The following is a 27734-nucleotide window of genomic DNA, read 5'->3' as shown; positions in this document are numbered from 1 at the left end:
ATGCCACATTTGGCCCACAGGTTCATTTGGGCTCATATTTCTCTGTCTCTCATTCTAAAATTTGAATTGGTGGCTAACATTTAAAAATTAGGAAACTTTATGGGCACCTAAGTGGCTCAGTTGGTTGAGCATCCGGCTTCAGCTCCAGTCATGATCTCACATTTCGTGAGTTTGAGTCTCATGTCAGGCTCTGTGCTGACAGCTCAGAGCCTGGAGCCTGCTTCGGATTCTGTCTCTCTCTCTCTGCCTCTCCCCTACTCACACTCTTTCTCTCTCTCTTTCAAAAATAAATAAACATAAAAAAAATAAAAAGTAGGAAACTTATACAAAAATAGCCATATTTCTAGCTTTTCTGTAAAAAAATCAGATCTGAACCCACTGGGCCTGTGTTCCTATGTGTCCCTGTCCTCCAACTTCCCTAACCTGGTGCACTTCCCCAATATTGCCCCGTAAGATTGTTTTTAGTTTTATTTCTGTTTTTGTTTGTTTTTTGGCGATCCCTTAGGCTATAGCTTAAGTTGCTTTTCCTATGGTTATTTGCTCCAGGGTGAGAGCTGTATGTGGCCACATACGGACTAGGGTTAGGAAGGAGCACTGTGAGGGGACGCATATGTGGTGGCCAGCTGGTGGCCAACGGTGACTGGACCCAGGCACCTGCTGTGAGTCAGGCTTTAGAGAAACACCTATACAGAGGGAGAGCCCTTCATACACTTCCCTTAAGAGCAGGCTGAGGGCCCAGGTGGTAGTGCTGCCCACTGTGTGCTTTATCTTTGTGTGCAAGCTTATCTTTTCTTTGTACTTGACCTTTTAGATTTTCCCTGCCTCGTAGGGTGCCTTTAATGTGTTCAGTAAGTATTTGGTGCCACATTTGCGCAAGACTTTGTTCTTTTGAAGATAATTGTGCGTACATTCATTCTTCATAATGCTGCCACATTTGCTTCTTTATCTATGGTGGGGGCTGGGGGTGGGTGGGGGAAGGCAGTGCCCGGAAAGCTTAATTGACTCCCACAAGGTCAAATGTTAGTAAAGAGCAGAGATGGAAGTTTAGATAGTTTTCTGACTGCAGATAAGGGCGTTCTCTTTCCACTGCCGCTGTTGACTATTCAAACCACGAAATGTTCACCCGCAGACTCTATTGATTTCAGTGTGATCACTTTGCTTATTGTTTTATGTAGAAGTATTACCTTACTACCAACAGTTTTCATAATAGTTTGCCAAGCTGAGTTCTCAGGTCTTTAGAACTGCGTCAGACTTCTCAAAAAGGTATTTAGATTTCAGATTTTGGCACTAATGGATCAAGACACAAACATACAGCTCTTATTATTTTTCTTTCTTTCTTTTTTTTTTTTTTTTTTTTACCACTAGAGGCCCAGCATAATTCCCATGAAAAAATTTGCTTTTTTAAATGAACTCTTTAAAATACAAAGCACCTAATCCTTGAACTTACTAATTGAATGCAAATTGGCAAAGCCTATACAAACGCATTAGGAGAGAGACCTAATAGGGGCATGTGGAGTGACCATATGTCCCGAGAGCCACGGACAGGCCAGTTTACGCCAGTGATCTTGGCCTAATTTATTAACAGATTTTCTCTTTCATCTCTAAAGGTCCTGCTTCAGCCAGTAAATTCTCTGGAAAAACCCTACCTATAGGTATATGAGAATGTTAATTTAAATATATAAAACTGTGAGATGATTTTGAAACTATTACCAGTTATGATCTCCTGACATTTAGGCAACCCATATTTTCTTTGAAACGTTTTTCAGCAGAAAAGGATAAGAAAAATACTCTGCAAAGAATTGAAATGCTGCATAAATCAGAATGAAGAAATATCCATCGATCTGGAGCAGTGATAGTCTGTTGATGCAGCTGAAATACATATTTAATGATGGACACTAATGTAAACAGCTAATGGGGAGAACCGTGACTTAATGAGAATGTTGGCCTTCCTTGCAGAGGATGCCAAGGACATTTGCTAATGAAGACTGTAGCAGTCGGTATTTGTTAACTGAAGATTAGATGTGGGTAGTTGATGGGTGTTCCCAGCTGGGCTAGAAGTTCCTGGGAATAGCGTGACCTTGATATTTGTTAGCCCCTCTCAGATTTACCATAGAATGAGTCACAGTTCTGAAACATCTCACAGTACAGGAGATGGCTTTTCCGGAGTCCAAGGTTATGGGGACACTTTTTAGAACAAAGCTTAAGAGCTGTATTATGGACACTGGAAATTAAACCATCAGTGGTGCTGTATGTGTTTTAAAAAGGCTTTCTTCCATGTTTTTTATGCAAGAAATGACCTTGTGATTATAAGAGAAACCTGTATGCACAGATTTGTGTTTTCTCCTGCAGTACTTTTTAACTTCCCATTATGTAATATTCTTGGAAGGAATGTGCCAAGTGACAGATTATTGAACTATACTACATAATAATGAAGTTTTCTTAAAATTTAAATTTGAATGCTTTGTAACAAACAAACTACAATATTTGTTGCCGCGTGGAATTACTACAATGACCTGTTATGAATCTCCTATCCTTAACTATTTTTATAGCAGAATTGGAGGTTTGCAGGGCCCCTGGATGGCTCAGTCAGTTAAGCCTCTGACTCTTGATTTCGGCTCATGGCATGATCTCATGGTTGTAAGACTGAGTCCCATGTTGGGCTTTGCGCTGAGCGTGGGGACTGCTTAAGATTCTCTCTTTAACACTGCCCCTTCCTCGTACCCCCATCCCCCCCCAAATAAATAAGTAAGTAAGTAACCGTTAAAAAAAAAGAAGAATTAGAGGTTTGCTTTTATAAGACGGAAGCAGTTAACTGGGATGTAGTGGTATCTTTTAATGCTCCAAACAGTTTGACTCAGTGAAGGTAGAATCTTGTAACGTTCTAATGCTGTATCTTCAACCATATCAGGATGGATGGGTAGAACATCACAGCATGACTTTAGAATCCTATGTGATTGGTTATGAAACTAGCACGTAGATCCCATCTTAGAATTCTTCACACTGAAGGAACCTTTAGTACGATATAGACATTCTATAAACGAGAGAACTTTGAGACCCAACAAATTCAAGTGACTCCTCCAAGGTCTTACAGCTCACTAGTAGCATAAAAGCGATAAATGTCTCCATATAGTCTTACTTCTGAACGTTTATTTTAAATTGTTACATTCTGAACTTTCTCACAGAGAAATAGTAGTTTATTTCTATTACCACTAAATTGCTAAACACTTACTTTAGTCACGTAATTATACCTCTTAAAGGTAGAGGACTTCATTCCTGTTGAATCTAGGCAATTGCCTGGAGTCCAGAAATTAAATGGCACCTGCCTCTTATCTGCTTAGTGGGGAACATTGTAGTGAACAGCATGTTAGCCATAATTTGAGGAAAAGAGGGACAATGCATAATAGAAGGTACAGATGTTCACCTTAATGATCCAACTGTTCCTCATTCCAGTGCCCCAGAGCAAAATGGCTTGATTTCATCTCACCTGCAGCATTCTTAAATGCAACCAGGCATCTTTAAAGGCAAAACCCAAATGACAGCAGGAAACTAGGAACTAGTGAAGATAAAAACAAAGATAATTTGAGGAGAACTTCGCAAGGGATCCCCAGAGCAAAAGCAAATGCCTAAAATACTACAAAGGCAGACAGGAGATCCAAAAGCACTAAGATCACTTGATGTGAACAGGTGGAAAAGGTGACGGGGTAAAAGTGGAAAGGGGATAGATGGAGGGGGTGGTGGTGCACACTCACAACCTTTTTCCTTACCTTTCCTCCGAAGCCATTTTGTAATAAGGCTTTGTATAGAAGTTGATGGCATTTGTTAAATGTGCTGAATGAACAAAAGGTGCCACTAGAAGCCGATTTGGGCAGGGTCTTAGTATCAGCATCAGTACCCTTCAGTGGAGGTGCATGGCCTCACCTGTAGACATTCTGTCTGCTCACCTGTAAAGTACTTATGTCCACATTTGCTCTTTTAGACAAGGAGCTATTTATTTAGATTTTTCTTAGGATCATAGCAGGTGTCTTTTCCATCCAGTCTGTCAGGTGGGTGGCTTCTTTGTCTAAATGTTTATTTTGTAGTAATATTAGTGTACTAAGTAAATCCTTTGGGGGTGATACAGGAGGGGAGAGCACGAGCTAGTCTGGGCATAGACTTGGCCTCATTTGTAACAGAATAAGTGCTGTTCCCCCGAACACACACGCTCACGCCATCTCTGTCTTGCAAAAGATTTCTTCATTTAAAAAAAAAAAAAAAAAAGAAAGAAAAAAGGATATAACATAACGTTCCTTTCATTTAGATTTTTAGAGGTTAGTCAGAAGATACCTACAACTTTCCTCTAAGTTCACATTCTCAGTCTGTAATCGTTCCTGGGGATTTTAAGGCTTCCATAAGCCCGTTAGTCAAATGTCAAGAATTAATTTTCTTTGTGTTTATGCCTTTAGCACACATGCTCTGTTTTGGGTGAAGCTTGCCGAGACGTCCGACACTATGAAAGTCATAGCCTCAGACGGCCTCTAAAAGATGTTGAGAAATGTAGTCCTGAAAGTGTTCGGGGATGTGATGTCCTGGTGAGCCTGTAAGAAGCAGCAGTCATGTGCAGCAGACCATGCACTGCACAGAGGACTCCCTTTGGAGATCACTCTCCATGCATAGGGTTTTGATAGCCAAGAATAAAATGTGTAGTCATGGACTCAGTTTTCTAGGGAGTAAAGGACAAATAACAACTACATCCTTTGTCTGGAAGGGTACTTATTTTTCCTCAAAATACACTGCTGATTTTTACATTCCAAAATATATTCTAGCCAGAGTGACCTCAGGCTTATCCCTCATCGTTAGTTACTGAGGATCTCATGTCTGTCAGCCCTCGTCATCTGTGTTCTTCTGCATTAAATCATGCCACAGTATCTTGATACCTGCTGTGCGTAAAGACTTTCCTGTTTATCATAAATTCACCAAATAACTGCTGAGCGTCTTGTGTCCAGCATGAGCCAGACTCTGGAGATGTAGTGAATGTCTGGATACCAGTTCCCCCAGTCTGCTCTAGAACTCTTTGTCTCAAGTCTGTCCTGGCTGCCAGAGCAAAAACACTGTCAACTGGGTGGTTTAAACAGCAGAAATGTATTTCTCACAGTTCTGGAGGCTGGAGGTCTGAGATGAAGGTATCTGCATGGTCAGGTTCTGGTGACGATCGTCTCCCTGGTTTACAGACCTGCTTTCTTGTGTACCGTCTTGGTGGGGACTGAGTGCTCTGGTCCCTTCACCCCCTTATACAGGCCTTCATCCCACCGCAGGGGCCTCACCCTCATGACTTCATCTAAACTCAGTCACCTTCCAAAGGCGCCACCTCCAGATAACCTCACGTTGAGAGCACTTCAGCGTGTCAGTTGGGGTGAATTGGGAGTCCGCAGACATCCAGTCCGTTGCACTCTTCTTATGGGGCTTACCTGCACTGACTTTCTGGGGCTCTCTTTGCTTTCTTCTCTGTTGTACCTTTTGTTTCCAGGATCCTATGTGATCATCTTTCTAGATGTATTCCCTCACTCTAGAAGGGCACATCCTTTCATAGCTGGGATGGAATGAGTACGAGGTAAAACCGTCCTTGAATGTCTGAAAATCTCTCTTCTACCCTCCTACTCGATGGGTCGTTTGGTTGGGAAGAGAATTCTCCATTGAGAATAACTTTCACTCCCCCCCTGTTTTTAACAAGGCATTGGTCTTTCTCTTCCAGTCAGGACAGAGCACTCTAGTTTCTGGTTAATTTATACATGGCCCTTTTCCTCCTCTTTGGAAGTTTTTCAGATTGCTTTATCTGTGGTGTTCCGAGTTTGTACTCTTAGTACTAGGTAGTTGGGGTTTAATTCAGCAACTGTGTCTTTAATTCTGAGCCCATTTTCTGTATTGTTACTCTCTCCCTCATGTGCTTTTCTCTTTTTGGAATGAATACTTTTCTGTTTCCTGGTTTTGTTTTCATCTCTCTTTTCTGGGATGTCCTTCAGCTTTATCCTCAAACTCTCCTTTTTTTCTTTGGCTATTTTATGTTTATTTTCAAGAGCGTTTTTGGTTTTTTTGATTTTTGTTTTTTTACAGTATTCAGTTTTTGTTGCACGAGTGCCTTGTCTTCTGTGTTAATGTGCTACAGGTTTGTTTTTTGTTTCCGTTGTTTTCTCTTCTGTTCACTGCATTGTTTCTCTTTCGGCAATCTTTTGTTTCTGTGTTCTGTCTCCATCTTTCCTGTTGGAACCCTCCTTCAGCTGCCTGATGGTCCCTGGCTGTTGATGTCAAGGAAGACTCAGGCATTGAAGAAGCTAACTGAAAGCCCTGTAGGCAAGATTCCTTAAACTAGTGTCATAGCTGTAGTGATCTGGCCTTGGGCGGTCCCTTTTGCAGGAGGACTCCAGATAATCAATGGGAATGTTTAATTGATGCAGAAAAGACTCTTCCAGTCTCCTACTGGGAATGGAGAGTGGAGGGTGAGTGCTCTGAGACCCAGTTGAGGAAAGGGCTGGGAGCCCTGCTCTTTAGACGTTCATTTCCCTCCAGCTATCAGCCTTGCTTTCATCCCTGCCCAGCTGTTCAGTGAACTAAGTCCTAGAGGAGTGAGGGAAGGAGCCTGTAGACAGATCTCTTCTGGAACAACTACTGTAAATGATGACCGTGTTAAGAAACCTCCAATACTTGCTCCTCGTGCATCCTGATTCTGTTACAGTTGGTGGGCAGTCCTACATGAATTTGGGCAACACCCCCATCATCTAAATGGCAGAGTAACCTGGAGCATGTCTTTGAACATGCTGGACATCTGCCAGCGCTCTCCTCCCTCCGTGTGCCTATGGTTTCGCTGAGTCCAGCACTGGGCCTCACCCCTGCCTTTCACAGCTCCTTTCCTGGGGTTCTGAAGGGCACATTGGCTTACTGTTTAGAGCAGGCCGTTAGCTGCCATCTTCCTTGGCTCCCTTTTCATGTCCTCAGCATTTGGGGGCATCTCTTCCCTACTGTGTTTCCTCTCCCATTCTCTTGGTCCTTGTGGGTTTATTCCTTTCTTACTTCTTTCTTCTCTTTGAAGAGATAATTTGGAAAGAATCATATGGGTTCTAGGACTTCATTTTTAGCCATAAGCCTCTGATTTGTATTTTAAGACCATTTTTGCTACTGTGTCAAAATGGCCCTGAGGGAAGGAGAACAGAATTCTGCAGGGAGCCCCATTGGGAAGCCCTGAGGAGGCATAGTCCAGCCTGGAGAGAGAAGAGAAGGCCTGAGACCCCGGGGAGGTGGGCTGGGCACTAGCTGTCTGCAGGGGGCAAGGGCCGGAGGGGGGAGGAACACCACCGGCTTCAGGCTCTTCTGACCTAATTTTGGAAAGCAGCTTGTATGGTTCATTGTGTTTATATTCTTGCAAATGGAGAGACCTTTAAAACAAGCCATGGTTCTTCATGCCCACTGTTAAAAATTTTAAATGGACAAAATGAAAATACTATGTCATCATAACAAATACATATAAATTATTACATAGCCTTCCGTCTCTCATACAGTAGTTGTTTTACTAGTCCGCAGGCATGGAGCCCTGGGCCATTGCTGATTCCTTTGCCGTGGTGGTGGGGGCACTGCTGTGTCCTTTCCGGAGCTCCCCCACACCCAGGTGGCATCCTCAGGGGAGGGGGGAGGGGGCAGGACTCAGATAACTGGAGGAAGGGCCTCCGGGCTGCTGTTGGGGCCCGCAGGGGTAAGGGGAGTCCAGGCGCCCTGCTTTTCCTAAGCACATCCCGGACTGCAGCCTTGCTTCTGGCCGTTTGAGTCCAGCATTAGAGTTTTGCTCTCCCGCATTGCCTGGTAAATGACAGAAGACGTGTGTAAAGTCGCACATCAGTGAGTGCCTGTGTTGTATGCTATCCCCTGGGAGCAGAAACTACGAGGGGCCCTGCAGGCCGGTCAGGGAGCACCCTGCGTGTGCCCAGCGCCTCCTGGCACACCACAACGGCGGGGATGCTCTCCCAGGTTCGGGATGCTCTGCCTGCCTTCTAGCTTCTTTGACACCTGACTGCTTTTTCTAATTAATTTAGAATTTGGGAACTACCTCAGTGGCTGATCCCATGCACCCAGGTCACATGTTGATCACAGACCTTGTGGGAAGAAAGTTGGAAACAGGGCACTTCCGAGATGTTGTCTTATTCCAGGCTAAGTCCTGCTCTGCGAATGGACCTCACAGGCGTCCAGGAGAGCAAAGGGCCGAGTTTGAGAAGGTCAGCATTTGCCAGACTCGTGGCTCCCTGAGAATTGAGTGAGGGAGTGAATGTGGGTGGAGGCCTTGCTCAGAACCTGGCCTGTATTCTTTGTCCCCTCTTCCTCTCTGTCTTTCTGTCTCTGTTTCTATCTCTCTCACCATTCTGTGGAAGTATTTCCCCTTTTTTTCTTTCTTATTGGCTTTATTTATTGGTAGTTTGTAGTATCATATCGAAGAAGAAAACTGGATGTAAAAATGCTAACCCATATATTTTACTGTTACATTGATTGCCATGTCTTAGAAAAAAAAAAAAAAAGACTTTCCAAAGGCACATAAACTGCTTGGTTCACATACATATCACCCTATCAAGCGTTAGTATTTAGCAATATGAACAAAACCCCAAAATGACCCACAAATGAAACAGGACTAATTTATCACATACCAACTTCAATATTATTGAATGGTTTTTGCAGATTTTTATTCTTCGTTCCAGAAGGCTTTGTAGATACTCATCATCTCACCGCTCGGATGTTCAGGGGAATTAAGTATACTCTCTATCTGACTTAAGGAACATGCTGCATTTGGGCTGATGGACCTCAAACCTTTGTCCCCCCTGCTCCCCCCAAGCCAGTGTCCCAGGACAGGGGACGAGTTGGTGGAATAATGGGCCCGTTTGGGTTGCCTGCCTTTTAGCTGGACATTCTGAGCCCGCCGTGTGCTGCCCTGTGCCAGTGCTGGAGCCCCGGTGCTGAGTGAGCAGACCCTCTCCTGCCTGCACAGAGGCTGTGGGGAGGTGCACTTGACACTAGGAACAAGCAAGTCAAAGTGCTCACTTCCAGTGACCTTGCAGAACCTTGGCTTCGCCTGCAGCATGTCCTTCCAGATGGCAGGTCTCCTCCCCTTTCCTTGTCTTCAGCTCCCTGGAAGCAGTGTTAGTCCTGCGTCAGGTCCCGCTCCTGGAGTTTTTCTCTTTACACCATCCTGTGTAGGGGTAGCTGTAGGGTCTGTTCTTCCAGCTGGGCAGCAGCTCCCACTGGGGGCCAGTCTGCAGGAGGGGGGACCTCGGCTCTTGGGTCCCTTACATGGGCTTGGTGGGGACCCAGGGTGACATTCTCTTGCAGGTATGCTGACTGTGATCTGAAAATTACACCTTTTCTATAGGAAAACTTTCTTAAAATTGTTTTCTATAGGAAAACAATTCTTAAAATTGCCTTCAGAATTATATTGGCCAACTCTGGTTATTGATGAAGGCTTATTTCTTGATGCAGTTCATATTTCTTACTCATTTCATCCCATCGGACTGCTGGAGATTGGGCTTTACCTAAGGCTTCTGGTATGCTTTGGTGGCTCATTTGGAAAGATTTCAAATATTTAGATTTTTTTGAAGACTTTGCAGGTGTGTAAGGAAATGCGAGACTAGAGGGACAGAGTCACGTGATACTAACCTAGCCATCTTTTTTTTTTTTCCTTAACAGATGCAGCAGCTTTTTTATGAGAATTACGAACAGAACAAAAAGGGGTACATTAGAGATCTCCATAATAGTAAAATTCACCGAGCCATCACCCTGCACCCCAACAAAAACCCACCCTACCAGTACCGGCTCCACAGCTACATGCTCAGCCGCAAGATAGCCGAGCTTCGCCACCGCACCATCCAGCTCCACCGAGAGATTGTCCTGATGGGCAGATACAGCAACACAGAGATTCACAAAGAAGACCTCCAGCTGGGAATCCCACCTTCCTTCATGAGGTTTCAGCCCCGCCAGCGGGAAGAGATCCTGGAGTGGGAGTTTCTGACTGGGAAATACTTGTATTCTGCAGCTGAGGGCCAGCCGCCTCGGAGAGGGATGGACTCCGCTCAGAGGGAGGCCCTGGATGACATTGTCATGCAGGTCATGGAGATGATCAACGCCAATGCCAAGACCAGAGGACGCATTATTGACTTCAAGGAGATACAGTATGGCTACCGCCGGGTGAACCCCATGTATGGGGCCGAATACATCCTGGACCTGCTCCTTCTGTACAAAAAGCACAAAGGGAAAAAAATGACTGTTCCCGTCCGGCGACATGCATATTTACAGCAGACCTTCAGCAAGATCCAGTTTGTGGAGCACGAGGAACTGGATGCAAAGGAATTGGCCAACAAAATCAATCAGGAATCCGGATCCTTGTCCTTTCTCTCAAATTCCCTGAAGAAACTTGTTCCCTTTCAGCTCCCTGGATCAAAGAATGAGCACAAAGAACCCAAAGAGAAAAAGATAAATATATTGATTCCATTGTCTGGGCGTTTCGACATGTTTGTGAGATTCATGGGAAACTTCGAGAAGACGTGTCTCATTCCCAATCAGAACGTCAAGCTCGTGGTTCTGCTTTTCAATTCTGACTCGAACCCTGACAAGGCCAAACAAGTTGAACTCATGAGAGATTATCGCATTAAGTACCCTAAAGCTGACATGCAGATTTTGCCTGTGTCTGGAGAGTTTTCAAGAGCTCTGGCCCTTGAAGTAGGGTCTTCCCAGTTCAGTAACGAGTCTCTGCTCTTTTTCTGTGACGTTGACCTCGTGTTTACTACAGAATTCCTTCAACGATGTCGAGCAAATACAGTTCTGGGCCAACAGATATATTTTCCAATCATCTTTAGCCAGTACGATCCAAAGATTGTTTATAGTGGGAAAGTTCCCAGTGATAACCATTTTGCCTTCACTCAGAAAACTGGCTTCTGGAGAAACTATGGGTTTGGCATTACTTGCATTTACAAGGGAGATCTTGTCCGAGTAGGTGGCTTTGATGTTTCCATCCAGGGCTGGGGGCTCGAGGATGTGGACCTTTTCAACAAGGTTGTCCAGGCAGGTTTGAAGACATTTAGGAGCCAAGAAGTGGGAGTAGTCCACGTCCACCATCCTGTCTTTTGTGATCCCAATCTCGATCCCAAACAGTACAAAATGTGCTTGGGGTCCAAAGCATCCACATATGGGTCCACACAGCAGCTGGCTGAAATGTGGCTGGAAAAAAACGACCCAAGTTACAGTAAAAACAGCAATAACAGTGGCTCAGTGAGGACAGCCTAAGGTCCAGCTTTGCTGGAAGAGACGTTTTTAATTATCTAATTTATTTTTCAAAAATTTTTTGTATGATCCGTTTTCGAAGTCCATACAAGGATATATTTTACACATGATTTTCTTACAAAGGACTCCTTAATGATTGAGCTTTTTGAACAAAAATGTGATCATGTTTGCCTTTGAGCACATTTTCTTGCTGAACGTCATGTAGCAGGCCTGCTTGATAATGACTTGAAATGTACCTGATGGACAGAACTTTCTTGTGTTTCGTTGTGTTTTATGCGTTTCTTTTCAGACCCCTTTGCTGTGGTCCTATGGTAGAAAACATGAACGTTCCTGCAAAGTATTAATGTAACAGAACACTGTAACTCTGGTACATGTTTTGTTGTAACTGGTAACGTTGCACAGATTCGACCTTTTGTCTTTTTTTTTTCAATGGCGATTTTTTTTTTTAAAGCCATTTCATGTTCTAATTGTAAAATAAGGAAATGTGATAATAAGCTGTATCATCATTGTCGGGAGAGCTTTCCAAAGTTGATTCTTTCCCCCAACTTGTGCTCATTGTGGTCACGGAGTTGTTTTAAAAGCAAGGGGAGAAAGGCACAGTAAGATGAATGGCTGTCGTCGTAATTCGTGTGGCTTAATGGACCTGGCATTAAATTCCAAGAAGGATTTGGTTTTTTGTTTTTTTTTTTCTCCTCATCTTTAAAGGGTACACTATTAATATTTGGAATGGCAAAGAAGAATTATTGTAATAAATCTAATGTACACAAGCTAAAACAGAAACAAAAACCCGCCCTAATGAAAGCATTGGGGGAAAATGTATTTTGGTTTTGTTCATCCTGTCTGTGTTACATTGGTGGAGTTGGCTGTTTCAATCTTTAATTACTGTTTTGTTTTATTCTTTGTATCTGAAATACCTTTAATTTATTTAATATCCATTGTTTAGAGCTCGGCCATTTCTCAAGTACCTGTTAGGCTATTAGTATTTATGTGTATCAGGAGTGTGTTTTAGTGTTATTTTATTTGCAGTAAACTGATCTCCAAAGATTTCCTTTTGAAAATGCTTTTCCCTCCTCAATTTTTACATTCCTTACTGTTTTACTAAATATTAAGTGTTCTTTGACAATTTTGGTGCTCACATGTTTTGGGAACAAAAGTGAAATCTGTCATTACACCAGAAAGTTCGTTTGTTTTAAAAACTCACAGATCAAATGTGCCTTAATAAATTTTCTTTTTCATTTAGATTTCAAACAGTAATAGACTTGCCATTTTAATACACATCGTTGGAGATCTGCTTATTTGTAAATAGTCTGTTGCTCATTCGGGAAAATAAACCAGTCAACAGTATTTTTCTATTGTACTTTTCAGGACCATTTTGTCTCATTACTCCTGTTTTAGCTAAAGAATTGTATAACATTTGGAGAGTAAAAAACTGAAACACTGATTTATAAAGTTTTTCAAGTTATTTCAGGGGGAATATTTATGTAGAATGCAGTTTGGGAGTGAAATGAAACTTTCAAGTGCCTCTTCCTCTCCCCCGCACCCCCCTCCAGTGAACCTGTCCTTTGTTCCTCTTCAGCTTGTCCATTCTCTGTTCTCTAGAACAAGGGTCTTCAAACCCACTCCATGCCCCATCTGGCTTCCTGGTACTGATGCACCTTCCTGGCCCCATATTGGACTGACTGCGCCCATTGGAATCTGCATTTTAACCAGTGCCCACGTGCTATTGTGTGCACGAACATTCTCGGGGTTTTAGGCTAGATCTTAACTACAGGATAAATTGTGTATGGTTGCTCTATAATCCAAGAATCAAAAAAAGTTTAGATCTTTGATGCCAAGGGAGCAAGCTTTGTGGATGCCAGTTCCAGTCCAGGACAGGTACTTACCGTGTAATGACAGTTAAGACCCAGTATAATAACATTGTGCTCTCGGGAGGGATTGCTGCCATTCAGCCTAATTGTCATTTACTTTGTGGGGATGTTTAGTTTTCCTTTGGAAAAACACAGATGTTTTTATTCTTCAGTAAGGAAGAGCACAGTATGCATCCTGATGACAAAGTTAAGTTCTCCATCATACTAGCTAACTAGAGGGATTTAGGACAGGGTATGAGCAGTTTCCTTCTCAAGCTTGAATGTCCATCCAGTGTCTTGGTGACGCTTTGTTCAAGTTCACCGTTTCCTTCCTCCTCCCACTCGTGCTCGTCTATTCCACTTCCTGATGTCCGTGTGGATGTTTACGGAGGTGCTGCCCTCCCTTCCTCGAGATTCAGTCTTTAGGAATGCTGCTGGACCCCTTCCTTCTGGTTCCCTCTTTGGTGGTGCCACACCCAGACTCTGTGCTCACTGGCCTCCTGGTTCACTCTCCTCCTGGCCTCTCCTCGTGTGTCCCGCCAGGATCCCTCTTCTCAATCAGCAGCTTTAGTGTCTTCCTGCCTAGGAGAAGACTCTGTGAGCCCCCTCCTTAGGAGTCTCCAGCCAAACTGGGCTCTAAGTTTGTGGGGTCATCAGTCTCTTTCCTGCTCTGGCCTCTGTCTGGAGCTCTCTGCACACCACTCCGCTGGCCACCCGGACTCATTCTCCAGGAGCCAACTGAAACTCTCGCCCTGACCACTCTGGGTTCATCCCGGACCCTTCCAGCATAGATGTGACACAGCTGGACTTCATTCCATGGTCATGTGATAATGTCTCCCTCACTCCAGCCCCTCGAGTGCATCTGGATCTCTTCCCAGCAGTACCCTGGCACGTTGAGCCCTCTTGTCTGTGTCCTACGCTGTCCCCAGCCTTGCTGTTAGTGCATGGTGCCCCGTCTGTATGCGTTCCTCCCAGTGGAATGTCCAGCTGGCCTGCCTGCCTGTCACTGCATTGGCTGTGACCTTGTGGCCCATCCATACCCATCCATGACCTGGAAGTAATTGCTTCTTCCCTTAAACCTCTGAAGGCCTTCTAGTTGAGATATGCTTTGTTTCATTGTTACTTTATTTATACTTAGTATGCGTTGCTTTATTTTAAATATAGAGAAGTATTGAAATGGCCCATAACCCCACAAACCAGATAGCCCCTGTTAACAGTATCTAGAAATGAAGAATACGTGGAGATGGTTGGAAGGGGGAAGAGATCACAATGCTGCACAAAGGGGGGAAATGGAGCCTTCCTCCTCCTCTAACCGTCCTGCCCTGAGGTCCCTCCCACAAAGAACCACCGGCTTTGTGTGTCCTGGTGGGGAATGGGCGGTGCGAAACGTGTGTGAACTAGATTGGTAGCATTTGAAACAATTCATTTACACAAATGAGAACCACATGCTTGCTTGGGCACCTGGGCCTGTGTGAGCCTCTTCTTGCCGCACGACAGAGGTGGACCTGGTCCGCTCGTGACTGGTGGACATATTTCTGGAGGGCAGGGCAGGACCGGTGGGCTTTTGGGCATTGTGGGGACATGTGTGGGAGCCCTGTCCGGAGTGGGAGTGGGAGAGTCTTGTCTTGTGGGGCAGATGCTCATGGCACCTCACCTCTGGAAGGTGGGATTGCTTTCCCAGTCCTGCTATTCTGGGCCAACATGAGGCCATAGTATGCATGTGGACCATAGCATTCCAGGACTTTGGTGTTTGGAGACAGGGCCACGTGTCACAAACTATAGGTCACACGACTGTCCATCCCTCTTGGCTGCAGAGTGACAGCTGGGAGTGAAGGGGATGCATTCCCTTTCACAGGGTGCTGAGGGGAGAAGGGGCAGGTGCTGCTGGTGCACCCACAGCTGGGGGGACACAAAAGTAGCCCTGACCTTTCCCTAGTCTCCCCAAACTCCCAACAACCCAGCGGGATCAAGCTCTTGATCTCTGTGGGCCAATACTGTGCTCCCTTCCTGCCCAGCCTTTTGACACATCCCATTCACAAAGCTCGCCCAGCCTCACCCCCAATTCAGCAGGCGTGTGCTTCCTCCGCTGCTCAGACAGCAGGTGCAGGGATGCGGCTAACGCACATCTTCACTCCCAGCAGGCTAGAGACACTTACCATTGTCATGTGCGATTGAGCAAAATGACAGTCACATTTTGCCTCAATCCTATGCCCTTGAAGGGTCACGTGGAGGAGGACGACAGTAAAGGGGAATGGTAGGTTTTCAGAGGCATTCTGATGCCAGGTCTCTTGCCTTTCAACAAAAGGTCCATCCTCCAGGAAGGTGAACTGTCACCTGCGGGGCTGCCTGCCCACTGGACTCTGTCAGCCACTGAGGGGCTCTGCCCTGGCCCCAGACTTCAGGGTCTCCCCTTTTGCTTTCTTGTCATGGTGCCAGCCCTCCTGCACCTGCACTGGCGCCCGCCCTGGGGGATTAGGCTGTGTTACTGCATATAAATTGCTGTAATCTGTGCTGCAAAGGAGCTTATGTGCTGCAGTGACTGGGGGCCAGCAGGGAGGGGACCTGTCTGCTATGGTGGCTGCACAGGCCTGCACCCTACCTCAATGGGTCCCACTGTGCTCTTCAAGCCCTGGAAGGATGGGCTTCTGTTCCATTTGAAGGAAAAGGCTGCTCATACCAAATCTGCTTCGTCAAACTTGTTACAAGTGCAGTAGAAGTGTAAATGTTGCAATGCTTTGGATCAAATTACAGCAACTCATTTTGTATGACTTCCAGTAGGGGAAAAAAAAAAAAAACTTCTCATGTTAGTTTTGCTATGCTTCAGCGTTTTGGGGGGTTTTTTTTGTTTGTTTTTGTTTTTGCAGAGATGTGAAGGGGGTGGATTGGAGAAGGGGGAAGAAAGAAAAACCTTCAACAGTACAGCAAACCAGATTAAGGGCCAGCTTGTCACCAATGAGTTAAACCATTTACATGCCTGTTGTCAGATACTTTTTAATGCATTTATTTATCATTAATTATATTCCAGTTTTGAAGGTTTTCATGTCTTACTACAACAATCAAAAACAAAATTTTGGGGACACCCGGGTGGCTCAGTTGGTTAAATATCTGACTCGATTTCAGCTCAGGTCATGATCTCACGGTTTCATGAGTTTGAGCCCCATGTCGGGCTCTGTGCCGGCAGTATGGAGCCTGCTTGGAATTCTCTCTGCCCCTCCCCCACTTATGCTCTCTCCTATGTTTCTCAAAGTAAATAAACTTAAAAGAAAACCCACAAAATTTTGTCCTTTGGAAAACATTCTAGCTGCATTTTCTTTAAAACGAGTTGTCTGGCTGATGAGTTGTTCCTGACTGTTTGTTTAGTTTATGTATTTATTTTGAGAGAGAGCATGAGCAGGGGAGGAGCAGAGAGAGGCTCTCAAGCAGGGTATGCACTGTCAGCACAGAGCACAACTCGGAGCTGGATCTCATGAAATGTGAAATCATGACCTAAACTGAAATCAAGCGTCGGTCACTTAACTGACTGAGCCACCCAGGTGCCTCTGCCAGACTGATTTCTTTTTCTTTTTTTCTTTTTAAAAAATGTTTTATTTTTGGGAGAGAGAGCGCGAGTGAGGGGGGTTTGCAGAGAGAGAGGGACACAGAATCTGAAGCAGGCTCCAGGCTCTGAGCTGTCAGCACAGAGCCCGATGTGGTGCTCGAACTCGTGAACTGTGAGATCATGACCTGAGCCAAAGTTGGACGCTCAACCGACTGAGCCACTCAGGCACCCCTATGCCTGACTTGATTTCTAATGAGAAAGTATAATAAGAAATTGATCAAACCATTTAGTGATGCAAAATAGGTAAGCTCTGGAATCTACTTAAATGCATCTGTAATGAATTTCTCTCTATCACGAGCCGGTGATGCCTCTGGCCTGCCACCTTCTCTTTCCTCTTGCTGATGTGCTACAACTCAACATCTGTGTTGGGCCACAGCCCACTGCATACCCAGCTTAATGCTACATACACATTCCCACTGGAGGAAGGAACACGGTTAGAGCCAAATCTCAAAGGTACCTTCAAATTTATTCTGAATTAAGTTTGGGGCTTTCTCTAGGCAGAGGCTTACCTCCTGTTACAAAACTAAAAGGGAAACCTCAATCATAGGTTCAGAATGCCCTCCCAAAGCTAGAAATGTTCTAGAATACACATTCAAGGTGTTGTGAAGGGAGCATTTTGGACTTTTAAATCTGTCTCCCCTTGTGAATAGCAATGCAATTAATCACAATATGAAAATATGTGTACAGGGAAATTGAGTCAAGAAGGAAAGATCTTCCTCTTCCACCAGCCCGTTCCCACTTTGGCAGGTTCCTCTGGAGTTTTTATAACGCACTTACAGTTTGATGCAATGGCGTATGTTCAGTGAGGCAACTTTCTCCTTGCTCCCACACCACATACCCTTAAAACCCCTTTGTTGGTCCTTTGAAATCACCATTAGAGGCTGCCTCCTCTGTTAAAGTTGAGAATTTTCCCAGTGTTGACCATCTCGAGTGCCCCATATTGTATCCCAAGTAACACTGCAGTGGGCATTTTGTACTTGGACCATCAGATTCCCAGAAGTGGGCCATCCACCTCGAGGGCCTTGGGACTCGGTGTTTGGCTCATTTCTGACACAACACTAAGTCGTTTGGTATTTTACTTGGTCAACGTTGACATTTTGTCCCTACCAGCACTTCTAATAAAACCTTTTAAAAATAAACTTGAACTCAGCCAACTGGCCTTCAAGAAATACTACGGGCATATTGCACACGGTATCTTGGTTACACCATCCCATGGGAACAGGCACTCTGAGAGTACACCACCGAATCACTACAAAGTGAGGAGAGAGGCAGACAGACTTATTGATGAGTCAGGCAGGGAGCGAAGAGACGCAAGTTCCAGACAGATGGCCTGTTTGGGAATAAGGTACATTTCTCCACCCCTGGGCCACAGGCGTTCATCCCAGGAGACCAAAGGGCAGGGGTCAGGAATGGACGTGGCCGGCTTGAGATCAAGAGCGGCTCTCTCCAGACTTCACAAGGCAGCGGGGGTGCCGGGCGAGGTGTGGACGTGACCAGAGGCACCAGGCATCCCTCTGTGCAGCCGGATGGGAGTCTGCATTTGGGGTGGGCGATGGGTCCACTTAACACAGATGGGAATTAATCTCAATATTCAGAGATGAAACTACTGACCACTTACCTATGTTCCAGGCAAGCTTTGAGGATTCATTAAATACTTATATCATAATGATGTGTTGTCATTTGGCATCTGTGCTGCTTGGACACCAAAGCCTGTGACTGGGTTCGAAGGCCGTATTGGCTTCGGGCTAGTATTGGGGACTGAATGGTCACTTGTAGGAGCAGGCAATGAGGGGAGATGTGGGGTATCTCATGGAAGCTCACTGTTGGGCCCCACCGAGCTGGAGATCTCTGAGAGAGTGTCTTGGGCTCAGGGAAGGTCAGTGCTAATGACAGGGACCTTCACGGCTTTTCCGGCGGCTGGAGCAGGCAGAGGGCTGAGGTGGATCACCATGCAGTCATGGGTAATGGAGCCATTTAGGTTATGATTCATGGGCTTTCTTTAAAAATTAGATTTGGGGACGGGCCTTTCCTTTTCCCAAAAGGATGTGGCTTCCAGCAAAAACTCGCCAGGCCCAGTTTCTTTGAGAGGCGGGCTCTCAGCGCAGTCCCTGGCTGGGCCACGTCCTCATGAGGATGTGACCTTTGTGTCCTGCCAGCTTGGCGGGATAGAAAAGCCCTGTCCAGCCCCAGACGGTGTCCCCTGGGTCTGTGGGGGAGGTGCCAGGCAGTCTTGGCCACTGTGTCTGCTCAGGAGGTAATCCTGGCTGCCAGGTCTCCCCTGAGCTAGGAGGATGCTTGCCTTGGCTTCCACTTCCCACCCCACTGGGGACCCTCCAGTTAGCTCCTGCCCCACAGTGCTGGGTCACCTCTCTCGCCTCCTGGCCAAGGAGGTGCCCTTCCCCTCACAGTCATTGCTGCAGCCAACAGCTGCTCCCGTGTTGCTTTGGGAGGTGAGTTTCTCACAGTCATTGCTGCAGCCAACAGCTGCTCCCGTGTTGCTTTGGGAGGTGAGTTTCTCACAGAATCACTCCATTTCACCCCAAAGCCCATCCCCTCTTTCCCCATAGAAATGCACAGTCGGGAGGGTTCCACTTGTCCTATTTCTGGCACCATGTGTTGGCCTTTGCTGCTTCCACACAGTCCCAAATTAAGAGGAGAATGTCCACAAACTGCAAGACTGGGGAGAACATATGACATGTACAGACTGGCATAGGTTTGGCACTAAAATGCTGCAGATAGGGGCACCTGGGTGGCTCAGTCGGTTAAGTGTCTGACTCTTGATTTCAGCTCAGGTCATGATCTCATCGTTCATGAGTTCGAGCCCCGCATCCAGCTCTGCGCCGATAGCGTGGAGCCTACTTGGGATTCTTTCTCTCACTCTCTCTCTGCCCTCCCCTACTTGTCCTCTCTCTGTCTCTATCAAAAATAAAAAAGTAAACATTTTTTTTAATGTTTAGTTTTGAGAGAGAGGCAGAGAGCGGGAGGGGTAGGGGTGGAGACAGAGGGGGAGACACAGAATCCGAAGCAGGCTCCAGGCTCCAAGCTGTCAGCACAGAGCCCGACGCGGGGCTGGAACCCACAAACCCGTGAGATCATGACCTGAGCTGAAAGCGGCCACCGAGGCGCCCCCTAAGTTAAAAAACAACATATTTTAAAAACGCTACAGATTATCTTAAAAGGAATCGTTTGAGAGAACGTGGAGTTGCCAACTTTGATGACAGATGCTGTGCAAACCGAGCCCGTCTGCAGACGGTGACGCCACAAACACACTTGGGACGAGAACTTGCTGCGATGGGGCTCTGAACGGTGAACGGTGAGAGGCTCCCGGCCCTGCCGATGTGGGCGTGCTGCCAGGCGGGTGTGAAAACCAGCTCGCTTCGGCTGCAGCTATTTCCCATGTCCTCTCAGCAAAGAGTGTCTCTGTGGGAGATTCGCTGCTTGAATATGGCTCCAGCAGAATTCACCAAACCACGCATCCTGAAATAGCAAGGCCTGGAGGGTGGGGACAGATAGGGGACAGTGAGTCCACCCTGCTGTTCCCTGTGGCCCATTTGATGCACCAATCTGTGGTTCTAGAAACCCCAGGGAGTTTGGGGGGAAGGGCAGGGAATAAACATACAAAGAATTGGGTTAATAGTGAGGTGTTTGGTTTGGCATGCTGGTGGGAGAAGCCGCCCAGAAGCAGGCAGTTTGGGTCAGTGGTGGGCTGGAATGGGCTGGTGCTGGCTAGCGCAGGCTAGTACCAGTGAGTACTGGCTGGTACTGGCTCACGACAGTCAACTGTGGGCAGCACCCCCAGCCCCCATTCGGTGACCTCACACCAGGTAGCCTGCAATTGGCCGGGGTGGGAGTGTGGTGAATGAATGCTTCAGGTCAGGATTTCTCTTCTTTCCTTGTGTGTTTGTGGAGTTGGCTTTAGCACAGCACTGGTTTGCACCGGTTGGGATCAGGCGCACAGGCAATGGCCCGGGCCCTGTGTGACTGTGCCAGCCACTGGGGGACCTGGGACAGGTTACCTGCCCCAGAGCTCCGCTTCCTCCTCTGAAATGGCCAGCTATCGATGAAAGAATTCACAGAACCTGGTTCAGCTCCTGTCGCTTGGTTTCTGTCAACGCGTCACCTCCACACTGTGTCCCCACCTAGAACTTGCAGTTGCTCAAAACTCCTTCCAGACCCGTATCCGGTGACTCATCAAGTCCCTCAATCCTCCTGGATATAAAGGCACCAGGGTGGCCCCTCCTCCCACCCCATCGTCTCCCCACAAAGCGGCCCCGCATTGGGCAGGTCCTGCCCATTTCCTGCTCCAGTCCAGTTGCTTCTTGGCTACTGGACTCTTCTTTAAAAACACAAAACTTAATCCATATTCTCCCGCTTAGACACGACCCCAGTTCAAGTCCAGACATAAGCCCTGACTGGCCCGAGACTCTGCTTGGCCGGCCTCCAGAGGGCCTCATCTGAGCCCAGCAACCCCTGCCCCCATCACCACACCTCCCTGCCCAAGAGGAGACAGGAAATCCCTCTTGAAACTGCAAGCTTTGGCCCAGATGGCATCCTGTGCTTGGAATGCCAGCCTCCTCTGTCTGGAGCAGGTTTGCAGATTCGGTGGCAGTGTTACCCTCTCATCACTCAGGCCCGTCTGGGTATCTTAGATGGGGTTTCATCACGCTGCCTCACCCCATCCTAGGCCCCCTTTCCGCTCACCCTTGCAGGTCCTAGCTCCTAGCTGGGGACTTCTTGTCTCCAACTGCTGGGAGCCCAGCTGCCACACCAGACTGGCCCAGACTAAGGCTCATTCACCTTTGTGACTCACCAGGGGCCAGTGTTAGTTTCCCTTCTATTCTAGGCTCTTGGCTGGGTTATTTGCCAAGGGGAAATAACTAAGATGAAATATTTCTATACAGACAGCCTGGGACATCCAGTTTTTTTGGTGAAAACAATCAAATAGCTTTCAGTACGAACTGTAGGAACAAGAACCTTACTTACTTCAGAGATGTGGAATGCTCTCCCTCTTGAGTCATGAAACTAACATTTATGGAACAGTTACTAAGTGCCAGGCATTTTATATGTTACTTCATTTACTGTTCCCTTAATCCCTGTGAGATCAGTATTCTGACCTCAATTTATAGGGGAGGGATGGAAGCTCAGAGAGTTTTGGTGACATGCTCAAGGTCACAGAGCTAGTAAATGGCAGATCCAAAATTCACACCAGATCAGGCTTCCACGCCCCCACCAAATCCATGTCTTGGGGGGTGGAAAAGGCAGTGTATCTACTTGTCAGGGAAATTTAAGGTCCTCTCTTTAGAGCACTCACAGAGTACCAGGATGTGAGAACCCACTGAATGGGATGTTTTCAGAACCATAAAAAAAGACAATGCATAAATACTTTATCTTTTAATTTTTGTCTACCTTTTTAAATGCTGAATTTCTTTGACATTCCCAAAGCATACAATTCAATATAGGTAGAGTAAAAAATTTTATTTTCAATATACACAGTATTCAGAAGAATTAAAGTTCCTGTAATGGTGGAGTACCTTGTATCAGACTCACTTTTCCATTGATAGTGATGATAAACTATGGACAAAGCAGCAAATGCATACACACAGAAAAAAATATTTGAAGGTTTGAAGGCCCTGGAGAGTGACAGAAATCAGGCAGCTACCAGAGGAGATATGACCCTTGAAGATGGGAACTGCATATTGTTATTATTACACATATTATTTATTTTGCTCTTTCCTGGAGAGCACTCTCCTGGCCACAGAGCACAGGGGGATAGGGACTCAGAAAGTTCTACTATTTATTAAAGATGGAGTTTAGAGTTGACAGAGAAGCTGAAGGTGGAAGTAGGAAATCCCAGGAAGCAGGGAGACATGAAGGAGGCAAGCCCCAAATCTTCACATCAACTCTGTTCCTGGAGTCAGTTACTCTTGAGCTGTGCTTGCAATGGGGAGACTCCAAGGAACACAGAGGAAAGTAATAAGCAGGAAAAGCTAATAAAAAATTTCAGCTGCTTCCCACTGCAGTGGAGTCGGAGTTGGGAGTTAGAATCCCACTAAGTTCAAGGACATTTCCATTAAAACCCCAAAGGGGCTGCATATTAGGAGCAAAGACTTTGTCTCAGATTTATCCTAAGACCAATAGCAAAATCAAAACAGACTGCCCCTAATAAGTATTAAAAACGAGGCTCCACAAAATCAAGATGATCAGCTAGGAATTTAACAGGTATTCACAAAAATCAACACTCTTCAGAGGAAGATAGCAGAATCCAGAGTTTGTACAACCTCACTGATGAGGTCTAGGATTTCCCTCTCAGTCAAATGTTTATTAGTGCCTTTGGCAGAGTTTCAGTCATGGCTCCCTATTCCCATCCTGGATCCCCTTTGAGGTTAAGTTCTAATACTTATATGGGGGCTACTTGTCAAGATCTGCTGCTTGGCTGGCTGCCACACCAGACTGATAACTTTTGATTAGTAGACATGTGTGAAAAAACAGAGAAATGTGACCTGCAGTCAAGAGAAAATCCAGGCCATAGAGACAGACCTGACATAAGCCAGGTATTCAAATGACCAGACAAGTGTTTAAATTTTTTTTAATGTTTATTTTTGAGAGAGAGACAGTGTGAGTCAGGGAGGGGCAGAGAGAGAGGGAGACACAGAATCTGAAGCAGGCTCCAGGTTCTGAGCTGTTAGCACAGAGCCCGATGCAAGACTCAAACTCATGAACTGTGAGATCATGACCTGAGCAAAAGTTGAACACATAATTGACTGAGCCACCCAGGTGCCCCAAATGATCAGACAAGTCTTTAATGCAGCAATTATAAATTATTCAAGGAGTGACTATATGGAGAATCTTAATTGAGACATAGAAAATAGAAAAAAGAATTTCATAGATATTCTGAAAAATATAATATCTGAAATGAAGGATTCACTGAATGGACTTAATCACACATTGGAAATTGAAAAAAGTTGTTTTTTTTTTTTTGTTTTTTTTTTTTTTAAGACTAAAGAAATTAGCAGGGTGCCCGGGTGGTTCAGTCAGTTAAGCATCCGACTCTTGATTTCGGCTCAGGTGATGATCTCATGGTTTGTGAGTTTCAGCCCCACATCAGGCTCTGTGCTGACAGTGCAGAGCCTGCTTGGGATTTTCTGCTTTCCTCTTTCTGCCTCTCCTCTGCTTGCATGCTCTCTCTCTCTCAAAATAAATTCATAAAAGGATTTTTAAAAATATTAAATAAATTAGCAAACCACTACAAAACTGATCAAGAAAAAAATAGAACAAAACACAATTTACTAAAATCAGAAATGAAACAGAGGATATCACTACAGATCCTGCAGTGATAATTACTTACTAGAGTAATTAATTACTGTATTAAATGAGTAATATTAACTTTATGTTAATGAATTCAATAACAAAAACGAAATGGAAGCATTTAAAAACAAAACTTACCAAAATTGACACAAGATGAAATAGATAATCTGAATAGCCTTTCATATAATAAAAAATTTAATTTGTAATTAAAAACTTGGCCAGAGAAAAGCAGTAACAGGCCAGATGGCTTCAGGGGTGAATTATATCAATATTTTATGAAGAAATGATAAGCAATCCCACAGAAATTGTTAGGAAGTTGAAGAGGAGGGAACATGTCCCCATCTCATATTTCAGACCAGCATAACCCAATACCAAAACCTGACAAAGATATTGGAAGCCTTGTAGAGTGGAGTGTCTGCTGAGGTGTCCTAGACTCTTGCTATGGGTTGCCCTATCATGTCCTCCATTGCAAGGCCTCTCTTCATGGGACATCCTTCCTCACTTCCAGAAGTGCCACTAGCCATATTCAGGAAACATTTGTTACCTTCTGCATTTCTTCTGCTTCACTGTCCCAACACTGCCAGGCACAAGGATAAATCAATCTGGGGTCTTGCTAATATCCCCAGTCCTCCTGAGGATGGGAGCATCAGTTCTCACTGATCTTAGATTCCCAAGAAACTAAGGATTCAAGAGAGATGGTCCAGAGACAGGAAGCCCACCCCAACCTGTGCTCTCCCCCTTGCTTCTCCTCCTCCTCACCTAAGGGATTTTTATGTCCTTTCAGGGGCATCTCATCTCTGACTTATCTGTATCCTTTTGAAATTCAAAAGTCAAGGGGCACCTGGGTGGCTCAGTCAGTTAAGTGTCCGACTTCGTCTCAGGTCATGATCTCACAGTTCGTGAGTTCAAGCCCCACGTTGGGCTCTGTGCTGATAGCTTGGAGCCTAGAACCTGCTTCAGATTCTGTGTCTCCCTCTCTCTCTGTTCCTCCCCTGCTTGCACTCTTTCTCTCTCCCTCTCAAAAATAAATAAACACTAAAAAAATTTTTTTTTGAAATTCAAAAGTCAAGAACCTTGACTATTTATCATCTATGTTCTGCTGCAACAACAATCCCTTGAGGAAATGGGTGTCTCATAGGCCAGCTGTTTGAGTGAGGGAACAACATGGGGCAACAGGAAATAGTGGTGTAGAGGAAACACTTGTCTTCACAACATGATTCTGCCCACACTTTTCTGTAATAATGACTGTGTAAATAAAGCCTGGGCAGAGGGAGAGAGAGAGAGAGAGATCAATGGAACAGACTAAACAGCTCAGAAGCAGGTCTGTGCATATACAGACATGAAATGTTACAGGGTGGCTTGCGGATTTGTGGGAGAGGATTGACTTCTCAATAAATGGTGCTGACACTTAAAGTTGAGTAGAATATTACCCAACCTTATGCCATGTGCAGAAAACTCACAAGTGGCTTAAACACCTGAATGTAAAAAAACAAGACCATAATCCTTTTAGAAATTAACATGGGAGAATATCTTTTTGATCTGGGGGTTAGGGAAGGTTTCCTAAACAAGATCCCAAAAATGTACTAACCAAAAAGGCAAAGACTAATAAATTTATGCACATCAAAAGGCATCATAAAAGGAAGAAAAAGACAAGCCATAGACCAGGAAAAGATATTTTCAACACATATAACTGACAAAATACTTACATTTGGAATACGTAAGCACTCCTACAAGCCAATAAGAACAAGACAGATGACCCACAGCAAATGTGCAAAAGTTCTCAACAAGAATTCCACAATGAAGGAAATTTAAATGTCCATCAAACATGAAAAGACATCCAATTTTATTAGTACTCAGGAGCATGTGAACTAAAACCATATTGAGAAACTCTCACACACCAGTAGAGGAGTAAGACATTTTCAAGTCTAAAGAATGATCCCTAGTGTTGGTGAACACAGGGAGGAATGAGGGCCCATCTCTTGTTGACAGGAATGTATATTGGGATAGACACATTGGAAACAAGTTTGGCATTATCTAATCAAGTTGATGACACATCTATTGTCTTAGGAACAATTCTCATAAGTATGTACCCAGCAGAAATGGATGTATGCTAGGATTCATATGCAAGAATGTTCATAATAGCATTGCTCATGATAGCCAAATATTGGAAACAATTCAATGGTTCTCAACAGTAAAAGTGGATGAATAAATGGAGTAAGCACATACCGATAAAAAGAATACCATATATAGCGATGAAAATTAATAATCTGTTGTTAAACGTGACACTAGATGAACCTACAAATGAATGAAAAAAGTCAGCAGAAAGACATTATGTTTCTATGCACATCAAATTAAAAAAAAAAAAACAGCCAAATTAAACAACATTTAATTGTCTAAAGATGAATCCAGAGATGGTAAAACTACCAAGAAAAAAAGGAGAGAATTATCATAAAGACTGTATAGTTGTTGAATCTGTCAAGAAAAGGGTTTCTGGGGTGCAGTAAATACTGTTACTTTACCTGAGCCTTCCTATTATAATTACAACTTAAACTGTACATATGCTAATGGCCTCCTTTATATTTATTATCCATTTCACAAAATAAATGAATTAAGAGAAAAAATGAACTATGGCACTGTATGCTGTATTTACTAAAGATCATCTTACTGAAGACAATTCTACAACATGGGACACCGTTCAAGTATTGATAAGAATAGGAAGCAAGTTACAAAACTATATACACAGCATGAGTGCAGCTTAGAAGGGGATGTATATATTCACAGAGAAAAGATCTAATAGGAAAACCTCAAAAATGCTAAGTGATTCTTTTTTTTTGTATACTCTAAAGTGATAACCCAAATTTGCACAATGAATAAGTATTAACTTTCTTGTTTTAATAGGAAACCAATACATAGTATGTAAATTCTCTGCAGAAAGGTCTGAAATAAAACTTACCAAGTTATTTCTATCAATCAGGATCTAGTGTAGGAAACGGAAGACCCTCAAGGTATTTCCAGAAAAGGTATTGAATAGAGGGGCTTGGGTGCCTGCTGTACTGGAAGACTAGAGAAGCCAGACACTATGCCCGGACTGATCTGTAAGAGGGTACACCACTGTGGCTTTGATTCAAAAGTCATCACTGTCCAGGCCACCACTGCCACAGACACATCTCACACCCAGGAAGAGATTTTGCAATTGGTTGTGGTGGGTCACAGCTACACATAGCTGCCAGCAGCAGGAGCAGCCACAGCTGGCCTCCACCTCAGTCCCACCTTGTAGATCACACGAATGTCTCTCATCAGTGAACCTAATATGTATGCAGAGCCCAGGTGGATGAGTCTAGTGAATGGAGGTTAGAGTATTGTGGACCCTGTGCATCCATGGAGATTATCCTCAAGGGGGTTAGAGAGGATGTGGGTGAGGGGGACATCCTTCCTTGAGCTATTATGTATGTATGTATGTATGTATGTATGTATGTATTTTTAAAGTTTATTTATTTATTTTGAGAGAGGAAATGAGAGCAAGGGAGGAGCAGAATGAGAGGGGGAGAAAGAGAGAGAGAGAGAGAGAGAGAGGAAAAGAAAGAGAGAATGAATCTCAAGCAGTCTCCACGCCTAGCATGGAGCCCAACAAAAGGATTGATCCCACAACCCTGGGATCATGGCCTGAGCTGAAATCCAGAGTTGGACACTCAACCGACTGAGCC

The 27734-nt window shown here is 44.8% G+C and overlaps 1 protein-coding gene across 1 annotated transcript in view; it reads left to right on the top strand.

The window, feature by feature from the left end:
• Positions 1 to 12721, top strand: part of CHSY1 (chondroitin sulfate synthase 1) — a 69954-nt gene extending 57233 nt beyond the window's left edge. Inside the window, 1 exon segment of the mRNA XM_015543693.2 lies at positions 9691 to 12721. Coding sequence (XP_015399179.2) covers positions 9691 to 11283 — 1593 coding nt within the window. The 3' untranslated portion in view covers positions 11284 to 12721.
• The last annotated feature ends 15013 nt before the right edge of the window (positions 12722 to 27734 follow it).

Source organism: Panthera tigris, chromosome B3 (genome assembly GCF_018350195.1).
Source record: "Panthera tigris isolate Pti1 chromosome B3, P.tigris_Pti1_mat1.1, whole genome shotgun sequence".
NCBI classification, from domain to species: domain Eukaryota; kingdom Metazoa; phylum Chordata; class Mammalia; order Carnivora; family Felidae; genus Panthera; species Panthera tigris.
This window is presented reverse-complemented; position numbering and strand designations above follow the sequence as displayed.